The sequence below is a fragment of the Cucurbita moschata genome, unplaced genomic scaffold (genome assembly GCF_002738365.1).
Source record: "Cucurbita moschata cultivar Rifu unplaced genomic scaffold, Cmos_1.0 Cmo_Scf00020, whole genome shotgun sequence".
Taxonomy (NCBI): Eukaryota; Viridiplantae; Streptophyta; class Magnoliopsida; order Cucurbitales; family Cucurbitaceae; genus Cucurbita; species Cucurbita moschata.
In genome coordinates, this window is record NW_019268536.1 from 384,382 (window position 1) to 402,965 (window position 18,584).

An 18,584-nucleotide genomic window follows, 5' to 3' on the forward strand; every position below is an offset into this window, starting at 1 on the left:
TTTTTTTTTTTTTTTTTTTTTTTTTCTATTGCACAAAACTTAAGGCAAAAAACATCAAATAAGCCAAGGAATTAGCAGATGAACCGACACAAACAAATTGAATGCAAACAAAATTTCGGACTAGAGGGCAGTAGTACTGGGGCAAAAATGGAGCAAGTGGTGTAGACTTTCAGGACCTCTCCTACACATGGGACACCACACCAACTAACCAGCCCCGTTGAAACTGTTTAAATAAAAAAGAAATCCTAAATTTTCAACGAAAACAAAACACAATAGGAAGACACTTCAGCTTATAAATTTTGCATAGTCCACTAGGTTATCATTTCTAAGTGGTTCTGTAATTACATTCTCGCTGAAATTTATTCCATATGAGGTTCTTCTTTCAAAACTCATATTGGGAGGGCGGCTATAAATTTTGTATACTTCTCTTCACCAAATCAATGAGAAAACTCAATTTTGCCAAAACAAAAATAAATAAATATTATATTTCAATTTAGCAAGGCTATTGTAAGGTAAACAAAACAAGATACTACATTGAGAACATACCATTTGTTCCAGCATCGTAATGGCATTTTCATTAAAAAGATGTTGCATTCTCAGATCCATGCGAATTGCTCGCATCCTATCCCATAAAAAGTTATATATGCCTAAAAACTTTTCATCATAAGGTTGACTTAACAACTCAAGCAAATATTCGATTGTTTTCAGCAAAACAGGCATAGGCCTTATAAGATTAGCTTCCCGCTCAGCTGTTCTGGTATACTGCAAAACAGTTGAGAAATTTGTCATTATCCCAAATCAAGAAATTTTATGGAGTATTTCATTTGTGAAAGGAACCGAGAAGAATACCTTCTTAACTGCAAGCAATTTGCTAGTTTGGTTTCTATCCCCATCCAACCTCTCATAATGGTCGAGATCACCTTTCCTTTCTCGCTCAGCCCTCTCTGACTCTGCATAAGAAAGTAAAATTGTGTCCTATTTTATTAACAATAACAGTAATAATAACATCTGAGTCTTGGACCCAATAAGAAAATAATTTTTTCAATATATGAATTCAAAGTTACTTCTTTAAGATTACAAAATTCCTTGTTGGCCAATCTTATACCAAACCACATTAACACCTTCTTTCACATGACAAAAAGTACGTACATTTTTAAACTTCCCTCACGGCCACATCCAACATCATCAAAAACATATTAAGTTCAGGTTTCCTCTTCATGAGAAGACTGCAATATATTTAAATTTCAATTTCCAAAATGAGGACGTGTAACCAAGGTTTTCAATCTCCCCAGAGTGATCTCCCACACCAATAGACAAAACAAGGGCACTAATTGTGTTTACATTTATATAACGAGCATTATCATACCTTGTGACCATCATATCACATTTTTCTTTAATGTGAAGAAAGGTCGTCGTCTTCAGGGCATATCAGTGAACTTCACCAAATTTAAACTAGTTCATGCTTAATTATACATCTCCTTTTACGTTGTACTGTATTCTTGATTCTTATTTTTGCTATATACAACTATAGTTTTTCTATTACATTTTTATAATGAAAAGCTATATTTCTTCTGTTATATTATGTACCTTACATCACTACGATATTATTTATATGCCTCTCATCTCCAAGCAAGCCTGCCTTTTACCGTGGGTGTCTTGCATTTTCAAAACATTGCCTGAAGCAAGACAAAATCTCAAGGAAATATATTCAAATTGACCACACCATCACGTTTAGCAAAATACCTGGACACATATCTGGGCAGAGTCCAATTATTATGCTTGAAGATTCCAAAGCTTCATAATCAGGCATAGAATTCCCTTGAGCCAAATTTGTTGATGACTCCAAAGATTGATTTGACATGCATTTGTCCCTTTCTGTTGTTGAATGTTCGTTTCTATTTGAATTATCCCTTGCATCCATACTACCCAATTTGCTATGTGCAACTTCAACTAATTCCACCTTAAAGCGCGCAAGTCTCTTTGCCTTGGCTAACCTTTCTCTAACAATAGAAAAATATTTAAACAGTATTGCAAAATAAACTGAAAGTAAAGAACACAAGCTACCGAATATTGGGACAAGGTCAGTTAAAATTTACCGTTCAGTGTCATCAGGAGTAGGATCAGAATTGCCACCAGAGACTTGATCTGATGATGATAAAGTAGGCGATTTTGTTCTTTTGGAAACCAGGACACCAGTGGGCTCAGTAACTACGGATTCAGCATTAATATTCCTCATCGAGCCCACAGCTTCTTGAGTATTTGACCAAGAAAATGGTCTAGGAGGAGAGGTAGAAAGCCTGGCAAGCAACATAAAATGACATATATACATATTATATATCTTTAGTTCTTAGTTAATTAAAAGGTAAAGCAAGAATGATGGAGAATGTGCACATAATTCTTTTTAAAAAAACATTTCAATAAAAAAAAGTTGACATGTAATATATCTTTTCTAATTCAGCCTTAAAACATTAATAGCATCATTACCGAAGTGTGCTCGACTGAGAGTAACTTCATTGTATTTTATTTTTTTAACAATAAACAAAGTTTTCATTGATTATAATTTAACTTTTCGTTGATAAACAAACTTTTCACTGAGTAATTTCATTGTATTTTATTAATTCTTATATTTTTACTTTGATAAATTAACTTGATTTTAAAGTAAAAATTAATATCATGACCAATTATGTTATTAACTATACTATTTGAAGTCTTATTCTAGAATAAGCCAACAATCATTCATGATAAAAAAATCATCAAAATATCGTTTTGATTTCTTGTTTGAAGTAGCTCATTAAAATCCATAAAAAGAGGGAACAACAACTTTTAAAAAGCAATTGTCCAAAAACATTTATACAGAATTTTTGCTCTGAATAACATAAGACGGTTTAGAGAACAGTTTGCAAACAACCCCTCAAACTCTTTTTAATGTTCTGACATTGGACGAACATACCTTAACAAATTAGTCTGTGCAGACCGAAGATTACTCACAAATGGTTTCTCAGGAGATTTGGTTCTTTTTGGTGCTTGAATATTTGTATCATGATCATGAGATCTTTCTGGAAGGGCTCGGTCTTGATAAGCTTGTGAGTTGGGAAGAATTCCTCGCACCTTTGGCTGTTCCTCAAATATAGGGGAAGATGAAACAGGCCTACCAACAAAAGATAGCTTCATTAAGGCAAATAATAGTTCCCGTATGAAATTATTTCTGCGAGGAGAGAAGTTGAACTCCACAAAATATAAAGAATTCAATAATGAAATTAAATTCCAACCAAAAGCCAATATCAATTTCACCCTTTGTTTTCTTTTTATAGGAAACATAACATCATTATAGGAAGGGAACCAAAAATCAAAAGGTAATAATGAATCAACCAAGAGAGCCAAGGAGCTACGTTCTATCAAGTTTCTAGCCACTGGTGCTAATAAAAACGAATGATTGAATGAAATATATTGTTGTTGTTTCGGAACTCAAATAATGGATGGTGAGATTGGAATATTGTCATTATATGTTTATGATGTGCTTTTTTGTAGAAATTATCTTCGTTGGATAGTCAATTTGACCAATGCTCAACTGCTCATCAGTGCCATTAGTCATGATTAACCTATCATCGTCCTGCATTGCATCCTTCTCACATCACAAGGCCAAAGTTGACAACGAATAGAGACTTCACAAATGAAACTTGGAGTGTGGCTTTGCAGTCATTTTACATGTATATCTTTTTTTTCAAAAAGAAAAGGGCTATAGATTCGTAGTCATTCTTACCTATGGTATTGATGATGAAGACTTGAAGCAGTACCAGGGGTTTGAAAAGCCATAGGATGTGATTGAACTCTACTACCGAATGCCTCATGGTGACTATAATGCAAATTATGACAAACAAAAATACATTATTGCAGCAGAGCGCAAAAGAGGGTGGGAGAAGGTTCGTTAGAAGGACAAAGCCAAAATCTTCCCTCAACAGAACAGTAATATGGCATTGGAAGCAAAGCAGCTCAGTAAAATATATGAATGGAAGAAGTAAAATATAACCTAGAAGCGCGTAGAGGAGAAACTGAATCAGGAATTGCTGAATTTCCGAAAGAATGTTGCAGTTTCGGCGGTGCGCTTGGTCCTGAAGCCTTGCCGAAACCCTGATACGACATATTTCTTCTTCTCCTCCCTCTGGGACTCTAGGGTATCGGTCCAATCTCGGGTTTCCCTCGCCGACGAGAAGTAGCAGAAAGCTTCAGCTCGTTCCCGATCCCGATGATGAGTTTTCTCCTAGTGTAGATTGGACCTGAGGAGGAAGCCGTAGATTAGTGATTAAATTTAAGTAAATAATTACAGATTCATATAACACTTCGGAAATATTACTGAAGTCTGAACCATACCAATGGCTGACGTCAGCAACTCAAAATTCGACATAGAAAGATTAATGGAACTCTCGTCTAAAATCTAAAGCCAGCAGGAAAGATTTTGGATATTAAGCAGTCAAAATATTCATCAGAGAGTGAAGAAGATAACAAGGGAAATTAATTCCCTTAGATTTCTAATGCTAATTCAATTTTGCTGAATTTAATGAACATTACGAACGTCGTAATCGTAACCTAGGGCTTAAAAAACGAAAGAGAAATCGCAATCAAAATGCAGTACCAGTGAAAGAGCGAAATCCGACGGCGATAATAGAGGACTGTCGTGGCGTTGTTGCCAATGTGGTAGGTAAGGATGTTGTTAATGCTACTGCCTCGTATACACCTGATTATCGTCAAAAGAAAGCGGCAAAGAAAATTAAACAAGTGCAAAGTTTTCAGAAATGTTTTCTTGAGAAACAGATAGGGACAAATATAACTGAAAATTTTGGAGAAAGAAGAGTAGTAGAAGTAGAAGTAGAACCTTGATATCGCAAGTCTCATCAAGAACTTGAATCGGAAGCCGGCATTGCTTCTTCTAGACGAAGCTCTCGGTCCTCGGCAGCTATGGAGACAAATTTTAGTTTCAATTTCTTTTTTCTTTCGCTAGTCAGAGAACTGATAGAGAGATAGTTGAGCTCCAATGCTCACGATGGCGGCGGCGGCAGCCCCGGCCGGAGGGTGCGAAGGATAAAAGAAGAAATGATGCAGAAAAAAAAAATTAAATTTTATTTATTTATTTATTTATTTGCGATTATTAACCTTTGAACTATTACTCTAAATAAATAAATAAACAATAAACAAGTTTTATAAAAATATTTAAATTTCAAGCTAATTTTAATTATAAAAAAAAGTAAATAACGTATATATAAATTTAATATTGAAAATTTATAAACTAAAAATTTTATTTGATTTATTTGTTTTTAAAAATTAAATTTATAAATGTTACTTCTTTCTTATTTTTCTATCTACTTTGAAAATTAAAAAATTAAATGACCAAATAAAAGTAATTTTTTCCTGTATTGGCAGTGTGTTGAAATTAGTTTTGAAGGGTTAGAATTGACTAATCAAATTCTTCATATTTAGAAAATATTCCATTTTGATCTCTTTTATTTCATGTTGTCCGTTCATGTCTCTTTTAGGTTTATTAATTATTATTTATACATACATTTATTAAATTTAGATGTATTTATTATCTTGTTACGACATTATTATATCACAATTTGTATATGTTTTTAATTTTTTATTAGTCTAGGATTCTCTAAGATCACGTATAAATAAACATATTTAAATTAAAATATTTTTAAATATTTTTTATTTTTGTTATATACAATATTTTTAAACTAATCATTTTTATTGTTTATTTAATTTTATGATCTATCTTTAATATTTTTGTTATTTTAACCTATTGTCAAGAAACGTAGGTATTTTGTTATGACAAGGTTGAACTATATTAATATATTACATTTAATTTAAATATATTATTTATTATATAATACAAATGTTTATTAATTATAATTTATACATATATTTAATTTAAACATATTATTTATTATATAATACAAAAGTTTATTAATTATTATTTATATATTTAATTATTTTGAAACTGAGTCGAATGTTCATAAATTTATTTTTATAGTATATATATATTTTTAATAGATTAGGACTCTCTAAAGTGACATGACATGAGTAAATAAACATATTTTAATTAAAATATTTTTATATATTTTTTATTTTTATTATATACCGTATCTCTAAATTAATCATTGTTATTGTTTATTTAATTTCATGCAATTTAGACAGAATCTCGGGCTTATCTGAAGAAGACTGGAAAGATCTCACTCTAAACTATGAGAAAGTACGGGGAAGTTGGAAATTCTTTCTAGGGAAACCTGTAACAACTAATCCTACTATATATATTTGACTAGCTTTAGACTTTAAACTCTTTCTAAGAGCGGACTTCCTTCCAACTTCTACTTCGCCTTCTCTTTCCTTAAGTATAGTTCAGTGCGAAATGATCTATTTTTAATATTTTTGTTATTTTAACCATGGTTAATAAATGTCGGTATATAGTTGTCTTTAATTTTACGACGAATTATGCTAATATGTTATAATTTTTCCACCTTATTATTATTTTTTTTAAAATAATTATAGATTGATTTGGGTTTGTTTGTGAACGTTTATTAATATTTTTGTTATTTTAACCTATCATTAAAAAAATGTCGGTATTTAGTTGTCTTTAATTTTATGAGTAAGTATGTTAATATATTACGATTTTCGATTGTATCTTACAAAAATAAAATTTATAAAAAATTTTGAGAATCGAACTTAGGTTAAAAAATAATTCCGCAATCCCGACCATATACACTCCCCCTCGGTCTCCCCGCGAGAAAGTTCTCTCTTAAGAGATGAAGCCACTTCATTATTCACCGTCTCACTGACTAGTTGCTCGTCCATCGCCCGAGGAAGGAGACGGAGCATCCCGATCGACGGCCGGAATTCTTGTAAACAGTTTCATGGCTGCCCCATCAGCACCAAATTCGGTTCAGAAATCGGAGGAAGAGTGGCGGGTTATACTCTCTCCGGAGCAGTTTCGCATTCTTCGCCAGAAAGGAACTGAGTAATTATGATAACCCTTGTTGTACTGATTCCTGCTTCTCGCGTAGTCTTTTTTGTTGGTTTGATTGGTTAAATTGATCGGTTTCGTTTATATAATCAACGGTGATTGGGGCACTGGGTTTGATTGAATTTCGAAATTGATGTTCTAAGAGATGCATCGAACCGTATTTTCTACTGTTTTTTTTTTTAATCGTTTTGGTTTCAGTGGTTGTTGGCTTTTTGGGCTTGTTCTGAACATGCTTCACCTATGATTTTGTCTGCTAAATAGTGATTTCTTGTCAGTAGGTCTTGTTTATAAAGTCTGGTCCATTGTTTCGTGAAGTTGTTGGAAAATGTCAGTAATAGCAGTAGTAATAGCACTATCAATAGGTATTTTCTAGTTTTGACATTTTGTTGCAGAAGAAGAACTTATTTAGCTGCACTGATGACGACATCATGTGTCATTACAATTCTAAAACAGCCCTCTTTGTTCAATGCATCAATCCAATCTTAGACACCTTTTGTAAGATCCCATCAGTTGGGCAAATCAGTTGGGGAGGAGAACGAAACATTCTTTATAAGGATGTAGAAATGTCTTTAAAAACCTTAGGGGAAGCCCGAAAGAGAAAACCTAAAAAGGATAATATCGGCTAGCGAGAGCTACTTGAGCTGTTATATTCTCACTTGAGGTTGGAAGGTTGTGGTTGTGAAATCTCAAAGGGTTATTTTCTTTTTACAAAGGCCACAACCCAAAATTTAATTCAGACATGCCTGAACAAAGATTTACCATATGCAGGGTAGGAACTGATTATCCAAGCCACATATGAAATAAGACAATTTTTCAATTTTTAAGATGCATACAAGGAGGTATTGCATATCAATTTTGTGATCTGATTAAAATTGTGATCCTAGCCATATTGATCATCTTGAATTCCAAGTACCTTTGGCTACATTACTTGATCTTTGTGCATCATAATTCAGTCTTCAAGCCCGCCTGAGTAGATCTTATTTAGCTGTGTTGTGTACTTGTGGTTGATTCTTTTGAATTTTATGTAGTTTTCATGGTTCTTTTAGTTGTTGATCACAATATCTAGAAGTCGATGATATGCAGGCTTCGAGGCACTGGGAAATATGACAAGTTTTATGAAGAAGGAATATACAACTGTGCTGGCTGTGGAACCCCACTTTATAAGTCCAGCACCAAATTCAATTCCGGCTGTGGCTGGCCTGCTTTCTTTGAGGGCTTTCCTGGAGCAATCAATCGTTTTGTGAGTTACCTCTTTACATCACTGTCTTCCTCTTTCTGAAGTACATGGGTCAGTTTACATTATTGTTGTATACTGCAATTTGATTGACTGTAAATAATTTCAGCCCGACCCTGATGGAAGGCGAACTGAAATAACTTGTGCTGCATGTGGGGGGCATTTGGGTCACGTTTTTAAAGGCGAGGGATTCGGGACACCTACAGATGAACGCCATTGTGTCAACAGCATTTCGGTCAAGTTCGCTCCTGCTAATGCTTCACAGTGAAGCCTTTCAGAGGTATTCCTAAGCTCGGTGTGTATTGTAGAATTGCTTTGGCAAAGATTGATATGTTCAGCATGACGTTGCTAATAAAGATGTAAACCTAAGTATGGGTATTGTTATATGATGACCACATCTGAAACTTATTTATAAGTTCTACTAGTCTTCTGAAATGGTTAATTCTATAAGATCTGCACACCAAAATGGTATGGGCTATGACATATTGCAGTAGAACTTAAGTACGGCCACTTGTCACTCATGCTTAGTTCAAAACCCGTAGTGACTTAGGCTGTGAGATCCTACATCGGCTAGAGAGGGAAACGAAACATTCTTTATAAGGATGTGGAAACCTCTCCCTAGCAGACATATTTTAAAAACCTTGAAGGGAAGCCCGAAAGGGAAAGCTTTAAGAGGACAATATCTACTAACGGTGGGCTTGGACTGTTACAAAGGTAGTGTAGATGTTAATGTAGTTATGAAAAGTTTGTCCGTAGTTTATGAATTGTAGGAGAGAGCGTCCCCTTGAAAGATGGCTGATATTGCAATGTTTCTTTTGTCCTTCTATCGTCGGAGTTGTTTCAATTGTTGACTTATTTCCTCTCGAGTCACCTTACACTCTTAGTTAGTCATAGCGTTTCAATCGGTGTTCTCACCGCCATCAAGCTACTCTTCGCCCCCATTTGGGTACGCTCGATAACTTATGGACTGATCCAATCTGGTTCCGAACACTCTTATTCATCGTTAATGTTTCTTCATTTTCTCTAACCAGAAATGGTATCCTCTCCCATCTTTAGTTTCTGGTATCCTCTCCCAATTTCTTTTTTACATCCTCCCTAACATTTAAGGCAGCCTGACAACACTCTAACAACTTAGTTCAATAGCTGCCTTGTCTTTTCTGAATGCCACCTACTTGCCTTTTGCCTTGTATTCTTCAGTTTTTGGGATTTGTCTCTATGGAATTGAAGTCAAACCTATAACAGTTCAGCGGATATTGTCCGCTTTAGTCCGTTACATATTGTCTTTAGCTTCGTCTGTTAGGGAGAGGTTTCCACCCCCTTATAAGGAATGTTTCGTTCTCTCCAACTGATGTCAATCTCGTAATCCACCTCCTTAGGAGGCCCAACGTCCTTGCTAGTACACCGCTCGGTGTCTTATTATATTGGTATCAGAGCCAGACACCGAGTGTTGGGCCAAAAAGGACAATATTTATTAGTGTGCCTAGCGGTGAGCTTAGGCTTTTACAACACTATTTCATCCTCTGAAATAAGATTACTTCGATGGCAGCACGTGTCAGTGATAGAAAATTCTTTCACAAGCTATTTATGAATTATAAAAAAGTTGACTTTGTGTATAGCCAATAAACTGAGGACTATGTTGCCAAAATAGCTCCCAAGGTGCATTGAACTGAGGAGTTAGATATTAAATATGCATTCACTTCATTGCCTTCTGGCTTATTCATTGACGCCCCTAACAATTATCAATCAATTAATGTTTGAATGGCCTCTAAAAATTATTAATGTTTGAAGGTCTCGTTTCATAACCATTTATTTATTTTTTCTTATAACTTTTTTACGGTGATTTTCATCTTCTTTATGTAAATTATCTAGTAATAAAGTGACCGTGCATGAAATTTCATGACGTCGAGCATTACGTTCAAATTTATTTCATGACGTCGAGCATTACGTTCAAATTTATTTTATGACGTCGAGCATTACATTCAAATTTATTTCATGACGTCGAGCATTACGTTCAAATTTATTTCATGATGTCGAGCATTACGTTCAAATTTATAGGGTGCTATGCTAGTTTCTCATTACTATTAAACTTATTGATTTGCTAACGTCTTCACAGTAATTTTCATCTTCTTCACGTAAATTCTAAGTCAAATTTCTGGTTATTAATTTTCATCTTCTTCACGAAAATTCTTAGTCAAATTTCTGGTTATTAAATGTAAACAAATATTTAAAGGCGGAAATAAAGTGTAGATGACATAAATAATGACATCGACTTTATTTTATATCATATATATTGTTGCATGCCGATTTTTTATTATGCTTACTATAATTTAAAAAAAAACAATATTTTTTATTTGTTAATTTTTTTTTGAAAAAAAAAAAACTAATTTTCAAACTGCACATTAATTTTTACTTAAATTAAATATATTTAATTTTAATAGTATAAATAAGTTTTAGTCTATACCTATATTTTAAAATTTTTATATTTTATTAAAATAAATATATCACGCGTCTAAAATAGCACGTATATCTCAACTATGATCATTAATTTCTTTCCATAAATATTCAAATTATTATATAAGAGAAAAAAAAAAAAGAAAAAACCCAACAACCTACCAAATTTATTTATTTTTAATTACAAAATTCATTTATATTTTGAAAGGTTATCATTCCAACTTACGTTTTCTAAAATATACATCATTTTTTTTTTTATGATAGCGAGGGTTTGGAATAAGAATTGACGTAAGGCTATTCAATGAATCAAGGGGGAGAGAGTCGCATTAGAGTGGGCTCGAGTTTGGAATAGGACGACAAGAAGTATGATATCGATGAATCAGAATGACCTAAGGCTATCATATCGATGAATCAAGTGGACAGAGTCGCTGGGCTAGGTTACAGTGGCTTACTGGTCAAATGCCGTTTTAGAATGTTCAATGAAAATTGAAAGACAAAACAAGTGTCGAGATTATTAAGATAAAACTTAAGATTGGGACGCTCATTTTTTATTACAATATTACAGATTTGGAAATAATAAAGATATTTTCTAAATAAGAGCTAATATTTATTTATTTATTTATGTTTAAAATAAAAAAAATTCCACCAAACTAAAGAGAAAAAATGTGATAAAAGTAGGGTAGGCATTCTAACCACGGTAAATTATAGGAGCCCATTCAGTTAACCCTGGTTAGTTAATGTGGTTAACGTGAAAGCCAAAAGAAAACAATTCAACAATGAAGCCAAAATATTCAGTAAGAGAGACGACATATGGTCTAAGCTATAGCAAGAAAATAAGGAACGAAAGGAGGAAACAAATTGAAAAAAAAAAAAAAAAAACTCTTATACGGATTTCTCTTTCCGATGTTCTTCTGATTCTGTGTTTCCTTCCATTTCGGTTCTTGCAAATCATCCGTTTCAATCGGCAGCGTCGTTTCTGCCGATCGTTTCGCCGTTCTCTATCCAACATTCAATTATCGAGTTTCTGTTTGGGGGAGAGAGGGATCTTCTTGTGTTCTTGTAGCAGTTTCCACCAAATTGTTGATAAAGCTTTTGTTTCTTGGATCTACGAGGTTGGTTTTGGTGTTTAATTCTTGATGAAATTGGAGTTAGATGATTGTGGTTTTTGTTTGTGCTCCACGGGTTTAACGTTTTGAGACGTGTGTAGATTCTCTTCTTCAGTTTGTACTCTAGGTACTTGCTTGTTTCTGTGACTGATTTGTTTCTCTCTTCTTCTTCTTCTTCTTTCTTTCCGGTGGACGCAGACTTTGATTATCGTCGATTTTAGTACTGAGATTCGAGGTATGCGTTCTAGCTCCTTCTTGGACGAATACTCGAGAACTGGATTCTTAGTTCTTTGTCTTCTTGTTATCATCAGCTGCCAGATTTTGAGCTGTAAACGATTCATTCTTGCGATTATAGTTCTACTTTCCTCTTTCTTTATCTTTCTTTTGGTTTACATAAATTGGATATTCATGGTTTTCCAACTGCATTGAGCTATGAAAGACGTTTGGTATTTTTACTTGTTAAGTGTATGATATATATCTACACAAGGGAAAAGAACAAAGATAACTAGATTAAGGTACTCGTATATGTTGTCTTATGCAGTGGAAAATGGCATCAATGGTCGTTAAGCCGAGTTGTTCTAGCACTATCAATCACGGGCCTTCCTCGATGACTGCCCAGGAAAAAGGGAGTAGGAATAAGAGGAAGTACAGAGCAGATCCACCTTTAGGTGATCTGAGTAAGATCGCCTCGTCATCTCAAGATGAATGCTCGAGTTATGAGTTTTCAGCTGAGAAATTTGAGAATAGTTCAAGTTTGGGGCAAACCAATGCGTGTGACCTTTGTAGCATTGGTCCCGAATTTTCTGCTGGATTGAAACTTGATCTTGGATTGTCCAATGGAGGCTCTTCTGACGTTGGGCTAAACTGGCCAAGTGGGGAATCAGAAGTTGATGAGTTCCAAGATGTTGATTGGAGTGACCTTACAGAAGCTCAGCTCGAAGAACTAGTTTTAAATAATTTGGACACAATATTCAAGAGTGCAATCAAGAAAATCATTGCTTCTGGATACACTGAAGAGGTTTCGATAAAAGCCGTGTCGAGGTCTGGCATTTGTTTTGGTTGTAAAGATACACTATCAAATATAGTGGATAACACCTTAGCTTTCCTTAAAAGTGACCAAGAAATTGATCATTCAAGGGAGCACTATTTTGAAGATTTACAGCAACTAGAAAAATATATTTTAGCCGAATTAGTTTGTGTTCTACGAGAGGTTAGGCCTTTCTTCAGCACTGGCGATGCAATGTGGTGGTTATTGATTAGTGACATGAATGTATCTCTAGCATGTGCAGTGGATAATGACCCATTTGATGCACTTGTCTGTGATGGGACTTCGAACGAGAGCTCGTGTGACTCTATCCCACAGTTAAAACCAGAAGCTAAAGGCTCTGAGATGAATCTACCTAAGCCTGTTAAGTCAATTTCTCCGATCAGCTGTGCTCATGCTTCTCAATCTGATGGACCAGCCACTCTAAGAGTTCCTAGTATTGCAAAACCAAAGGACCCATTATTTTCAAGTGGACCATTATCAGATAAAGAGTTGCAAAATTCCACCTCTGCTACGGCTGAGGAATCATATAGTGTGGCCGGAAACCCTCAAACTTCTGTGTCCGAAGAAAAAGTTGGGAGCAGTAGAAAGGGTCATTCTAATATATCTAAGAGAGAATACATGCTACGACAAAAGGCACTTCATGTGGATAAAAACTTTCGAACACATGGAACTAAGAGCTCATCAAGAGCTGGAAAGCTGACTGGTTTGGGGGGTTTAACGTTGGATAAGAAACTAAAATCTGTTTCAGGCTCCACTTCAGTTAACTTCAAGAACGCTTCACTGAAAATAAGCAAAGCCATGGGAATTGATGTGCCCCAAGACAATGGGAACGATAATGTTTCCACCATCGACATTCCTTCTTCCTCTCCATCATTTAACTTGGAAAACATTAACACCGTTTCTCCTTTTTCTAAGACCAATGTATCTCCAATGCCCAGTCCTAGTTCACCCCCTGCATTACCTGCAGCTAATACTTCTGGGCTACCAACAACTGATATTGATCTCTCTCTTTCTTTGCCCACTAAAAGCAATCAGCCCTCAGTGCCTATCAGCTGCAACGCTGAGTCTTCTACTAATAGTTTTGTTGAGAGACCTTATGAAAAGTCCCTTGGACAGTGGTTTCCGAAGGATAAGAAGGATGAGATGGTTTTGAAGCTAGTGCCAAGGGCTCGGGAATTACAAAGTCAGCTGCAAGAGTGGACGGAGTGGGCAAATCAAAAGGTCATGCAGGCTGCAAGGAGGCTAAGTAAGGACAAGGCTGAACTCAAGAATTTGAAACAAGAAAAGGATGAAGTTGAACGGCTGAAAAAGGAGAAGCAAACTCTGGAAGAAAATACCATGAAGAAACTTTCTGAGATGGAACATGCATTGTGCAAGGCTAGTGGTCAGGTTGAACTTGCTAACTCTGCTGTTAGGAGGCTTGAGATGGAGAATGCTGCACTACGGCAGGAGATGGAGGTTGCAAAATTACGTGCTGCAGAATCAGCTGCTAATTATCACGAGGTTTCTAAGAGGGAAAAGAAAACACTGATGAAAGTTCAATCTTGGGAGAAGCAGAAAATGTTGTTTCAGGAAGAACTCACAGCCGAAAAGCGGAAATTGAAACAACTAATACAGGAACTTGAGCATGCCAGGGATCTGCGGGAGCAACTTGAGGTATGTTTTAACTAGTTATCCGTAGTTCTTATGAGTTTTAGCTACTGTCTTTACTGCCTTAATTATTAATTTTGCAACTCGCAACAGTTTATTGGGTGGTAGATCAAGATTTTATCACTTCCCAGGAATAATTATGAGACTAAATTATGCTTTTACCTGTAGATTGTCCAAAAGGCAATAACACTACCCTAGGAAAAGGAGTCCATGGTTGGGGTGTTATCAACTTTTTATTTTTATTTTTTATGAACAATGTGTATTCCACTTCATCTTTCCTAGGGTTTTCAACTGATCTTAGACCCTAATCTGCATGGATCATTTACACATTTCTAGTTCCTGATATGTTTGCAGATTACTAGTTGGTGTTTTCTCCCTGTTTAAAATATTCAAGCACGTTCTCCTTTTTTTCTTGTTGAAGCTATTTGTTTAGCCAATTCTTTAGTTGTTGAGCAATACGTATGTTGTTTACGAGATTCATATTCGATGGAGAAGTTACAAGACGGTTTAAATTGTTATCTTTGGATTTTTTTCTTATAAATGTGGGTGTTGCATCTCATTCTTATTAAGATTACCTCATTTGTTTATTTTTTTTTTCTTTTTCCTTGATATTAGATTTCAATTCTCATATTGTATTTTCTTGCTTGGTCTTAGAATGCATTTGCTTCTCCTACACATTTTTTTATTTTTTGAAGATTTGAGCAAAATATATTTAGAACGAAAAATAATTGCCGTATTTTTATCTTGAACATACTTCCTTTGCGTTTTGTGGTTGTGTTCCTAGTTGATGGTAGGCTTAAGTATGCTTAGTACTTAATTTGTGCTGTTTTTTTTAGTTCTATTAATTACGTGGCAACTTGTGGGCTCTTTCTCATTGACAAGGAACATATCTCAGGGTCGGTGGAAGTTGGAGGAGAGAGCAAAAGATGAGCTGCTCATGAAGGCTGCTTCATTGAGAAAGGAGAGAGAACAAATCGAAGATTCAGTGAAAGCAAAGGAGGATTCAATTAAATTAAAAGCAGAAAACAATCTTTTAAAATACAAAGACGATATCCAAAAGCTTGAAAAAGAAATCTATGCGTTGAGACTTAAGACTGATTCTTCAAGAATTGCAGCTCTTAAGAGAGGCATTGACGGAAGTTATGCCAGTAGACTTACAGATACCAGACATAGCACAGATCACAAAGAGTCCTCGACCCCGAATGCCTTGGAATCGATGAAGGATCTTTACGAGTACCCTGGAACTGGGGGTGTGAAGCGGGAACGGGAGTGTGTGATGTGCCTTTCAGAGGAGATGTCAGTAGTTTTTCTTCCGTGCGCCCATCAGGTGGTGTGCACAACCTGCAATGAACTACATGAAAAACAGGGTATGAAAGATTGTCCTTCTTGCAGGAGCCCAATACAGCGGCGTATTCCAGTTCGTTATGTTCGCTCGTAATCGGTTTTCATGGTATGTTGAGTGTTTTTTAATAATGTTCTGGGACTCCTATGAAATGGATAATGCATCTAAATTCCCCTTGTTAGGAATGTGTTGTGGAATATCAAAATTAGCTTGCTACGTTGGTGTTATTATCAATGGCTTACCTTAGATCCCTCTACAACTGTCGAACAACAAGGTACTCTTTCTTTATCCCAAACTTTGATCGTCTAAGAATTTTGGCATCCATAAAGTAGGACGATGCGATAAGTCTTCTATTTCAGGTTTCAGCTGCCCTTTTTTTCTTCCCCCTCCCCCCTTTTGGGGGTTACAAAAAGTAATAAAAATAGTAAGAAAATGTATTATTTGGACAGTTATGATCTTCTTTGGCTCTAGTTTTTTTTTTTTTTGTTTTTTTTGTTTTTAATATATGCTTATAAAATGGATATATTTAATGTTACTTTGATTAATGTTTCCATCAAAATAAATATTAGGCTGCTAGCAATACAAAGTTTATTAACTAAAAACATGTATCTTTCACCTTTAGGATTTAGGGGATGTTTTGGGTTGGGGTCTAAACCCAAACTCATGCCTAGCCTCTCGGGTTGTCAACCCATGGTTTGGGTCGGGTTTGGAAATCTAATCCCATAAGGTGGGTCGGGTTTGGAAATCTAATCCCATAAGGTGGGGTTTGGACTACAATTCATCTTGAGGCAGGGACCTAAGGCTTGATTGCTCCCGTCTCCGCTCCCTATTTTTGTGAAACTTTACATTTGTGTTAAGAATGGGAAATAGAAGTGGGATCGAAAGTGTAACAAACACTTCTATGTCTCATTCTTAAGAGCCTAAACCCAAACTCTAACTCAATCACAACTTCTTGCTTTCAACTGCTTCCAAACCATCGTCATTGCTTCCGAACCTTAAGCAACCACTATTAGTCCTCAAGTTACAAATTATAGTCCTCGACTAGTCCATACATCACCGCAAGTCGCAAGTCTGTGACCCTAGCATTACCACTCCTATTGCAATAGTCCCACTAGCTTCTATTGGTATCAGAGTATAATTCTTAACAATTTATTTTCCTGAGGATTAGGACGGAGGTGTAATGTAGTCTCTCTTCTCTATCCTGCTCACTAACCGGTAGAGATCTTTTTCAACTTTCTCTGCATTGTGTGTGTTAACGAGGATTCCATATCCTACAAATTAAATAGACATCTTTAAATTCACCCATATAAACTACGAGAATGGTTGTGGAATAGGTTTGATTGGTGGATGATCGAGGAACTTGTCCTTCTCGAAGGATGAATATATTCATGCATGAGGTGTTCTTGATTTGGTTTAAATTCATTACTTCCTCGTGGGTTTGGCTTTGGCTCATGATTATAGCTTTTTTGTGTTCTGTTTGAACTCAACTTACTAGTTGAGATTAAATCCATGTTTGCTTGTTCTTGTGATCTGATCCAATCCACCTTCCTTGAGCATGTTCTCTGGTTATATGAGCAACACTTAATTAACTCCTGATTAAATCCATTTTACTTACACCTCTCACATTTTGGCTGTTGAGCGAATAAAAAAATAAAATAAGCATGGGCTCACTTTAATTCATAATTAAAGTATGCACTTACTGGCTCTTTTTTATATATGATTTTTTTTTAAAATAAGCCTAAGTTAATGTTATTTCCAATCATTCAAAAGCGTTATTAACAAATATTATTTTGCCATTTCTTACTTTCAAAATGCACTTACGAGAAATAATGGATATGGTAACTAACGAAAAGCGTCATCGTAAATTTTTTATAGCGTTTTTGATATTATTAGTACCATTGTAGATTTTTTATAACTAATGAAAAGTGTCATCTAGACTTTTTATAGCGTTTTTTTGATATCATTAGTACTATCGTAGATTTTTTATAGCTTGGAAAGTCTTGACAGTCAACTTTATTAAGTTAAAAAAAATTTTATAACGTTTTTGTATAGTTATAATGTATGCATGAAGAACATAAATTAAATTAACATGATGAATTTAAATTTTTATTAGAACTATAAAAATGAATAAAATAAATTAATTTCTATTAAAAATGAATAAAATAAATTAATTTCAATTAGAAAGATATATCTTTTTTTTTTTTTACATAAATTGATGTAAAATTAACTCAATTTTAATGATTAAACTTCAAATTTTAAATATTGAACTTGTATTTTAATATTTTTTTGGGGGATTACATGTACAATTTTTCATGAATGATTATCGCTATTAAATTAAAATAATAAAATTAAGTATAATATATAATTTAGCAATTAAAATATTAATCTAAATGTAATTTAACTAATTTAAAGATATTTTATCGACTAAAAGATTTTATTTTTAAGGTCCACATATTTATTTTTTCTAGTTTGCCAATAATTTAGCGATAGAATCAATCAAAGAGCAAATGATTTTTATTAATCTATTTAATTTTCGCACTTAATTATTACATCACTTTGTTATGTGTGGAGAGGAAGATAAGATAGAGGAGGAGTGGAGGATTAGTCTTCTCTCCTTGTGTCCATGACACTGCCACGTGTCTCAATCCTATGACTCCGACGTTCCATCCTTCCGACAGTATGGGAACCGGTCCCACCGGCTACATTTTCCCCCCCCCCCCCCCCCCCCCCCCCCCCCCCCC

At 34.8% G+C, this 18,584-nt stretch overlaps 3 protein-coding genes across 6 annotated transcripts in view; 2 read left to right on the forward strand and 1 right to left on the reverse strand.

Annotated features, from left to right (window-relative positions):
• LOC111457572 (SAC3 family protein B) overlaps positions 1–5,089 on the reverse strand; it is a 12,144-nt gene extending 7,055 nt beyond the window's left edge. Inside the window, exons 1-9 of the mRNA XM_023099855.1 lie at positions 4,871–5,089; positions 4,631–4,732; positions 4,028–4,274; positions 3,761–3,853; positions 2,951–3,148; positions 2,097–2,297; positions 1,744–2,000; positions 850–950; positions 547–762 (exon numbers count right to left, since the gene is read on the reverse strand). Of these exons, the coding sequence (XP_022955623.1) occupies positions 547–762; positions 850–950; positions 1,744–2,000; positions 2,097–2,297; positions 2,951–3,148; positions 3,761–3,853; positions 4,028–4,140 (1,179 nt within the window). The 5' untranslated portion in view covers positions 4,141–4,274; positions 4,631–4,732; positions 4,871–5,089. The remainder of the gene's footprint in view (positions 1–546; positions 763–849; positions 951–1,743; positions 2,001–2,096; positions 2,298–2,950; positions 3,149–3,760; positions 3,854–4,027; positions 4,275–4,630; positions 4,733–4,870) is intronic.
• Positions 5,090–6,743: 1,654 nt separating this feature from the next.
• Positions 6,744–8,681, forward strand: LOC111457712 (peptide methionine sulfoxide reductase B5-like). The gene is made up of 3 exons (XM_023100080.1): positions 6,744–7,006; positions 8,096–8,252; positions 8,356–8,681. Exons 1-3 carry the CDS (start codon positions 6,903–6,905, stop codon positions 8,512–8,514), a joined length of 420 nt encoding a protein of 139 aa, XP_022955848.1. The 5' UTR covers positions 6,744–6,902; the 3' UTR covers positions 8,515–8,681.
• Positions 8,682–11,522: 2,841 nt separating this feature from the next.
• On the forward strand, positions 11,523–16,313 carry LOC111457703 (putative E3 ubiquitin-protein ligase RF298). 4 transcript variants are annotated; one of them, XM_023100059.1, is made up of 5 exons: positions 11,526–11,809; positions 12,002–12,038; positions 12,345–14,507; positions 15,397–15,951; positions 16,026–16,313. In XM_023100059.1, exons 3-4 carry the CDS (start codon positions 12,351–12,353, stop codon positions 15,937–15,939), a joined length of 2,700 nt encoding a protein of 899 aa, XP_022955827.1. In that variant the 5' UTR covers positions 11,526–11,809; positions 12,002–12,038; positions 12,345–12,350; the 3' UTR covers positions 15,940–15,951; positions 16,026–16,313. The 4 variants fall into 4 exon arrangements, with proteins under 4 accessions (XP_022955829.1, XP_022955827.1, XP_022955826.1 ...); XM_023100061.1 differs by lacking the exon at positions 16,026–16,313 and having other exon boundaries at positions 11,523–11,809; positions 15,384–15,570; XM_023100058.1 differs by having other exon boundaries at positions 15,397–16,201.
• The last annotated feature ends 2,271 nt before the right edge of the window (positions 16,314–18,584 follow it).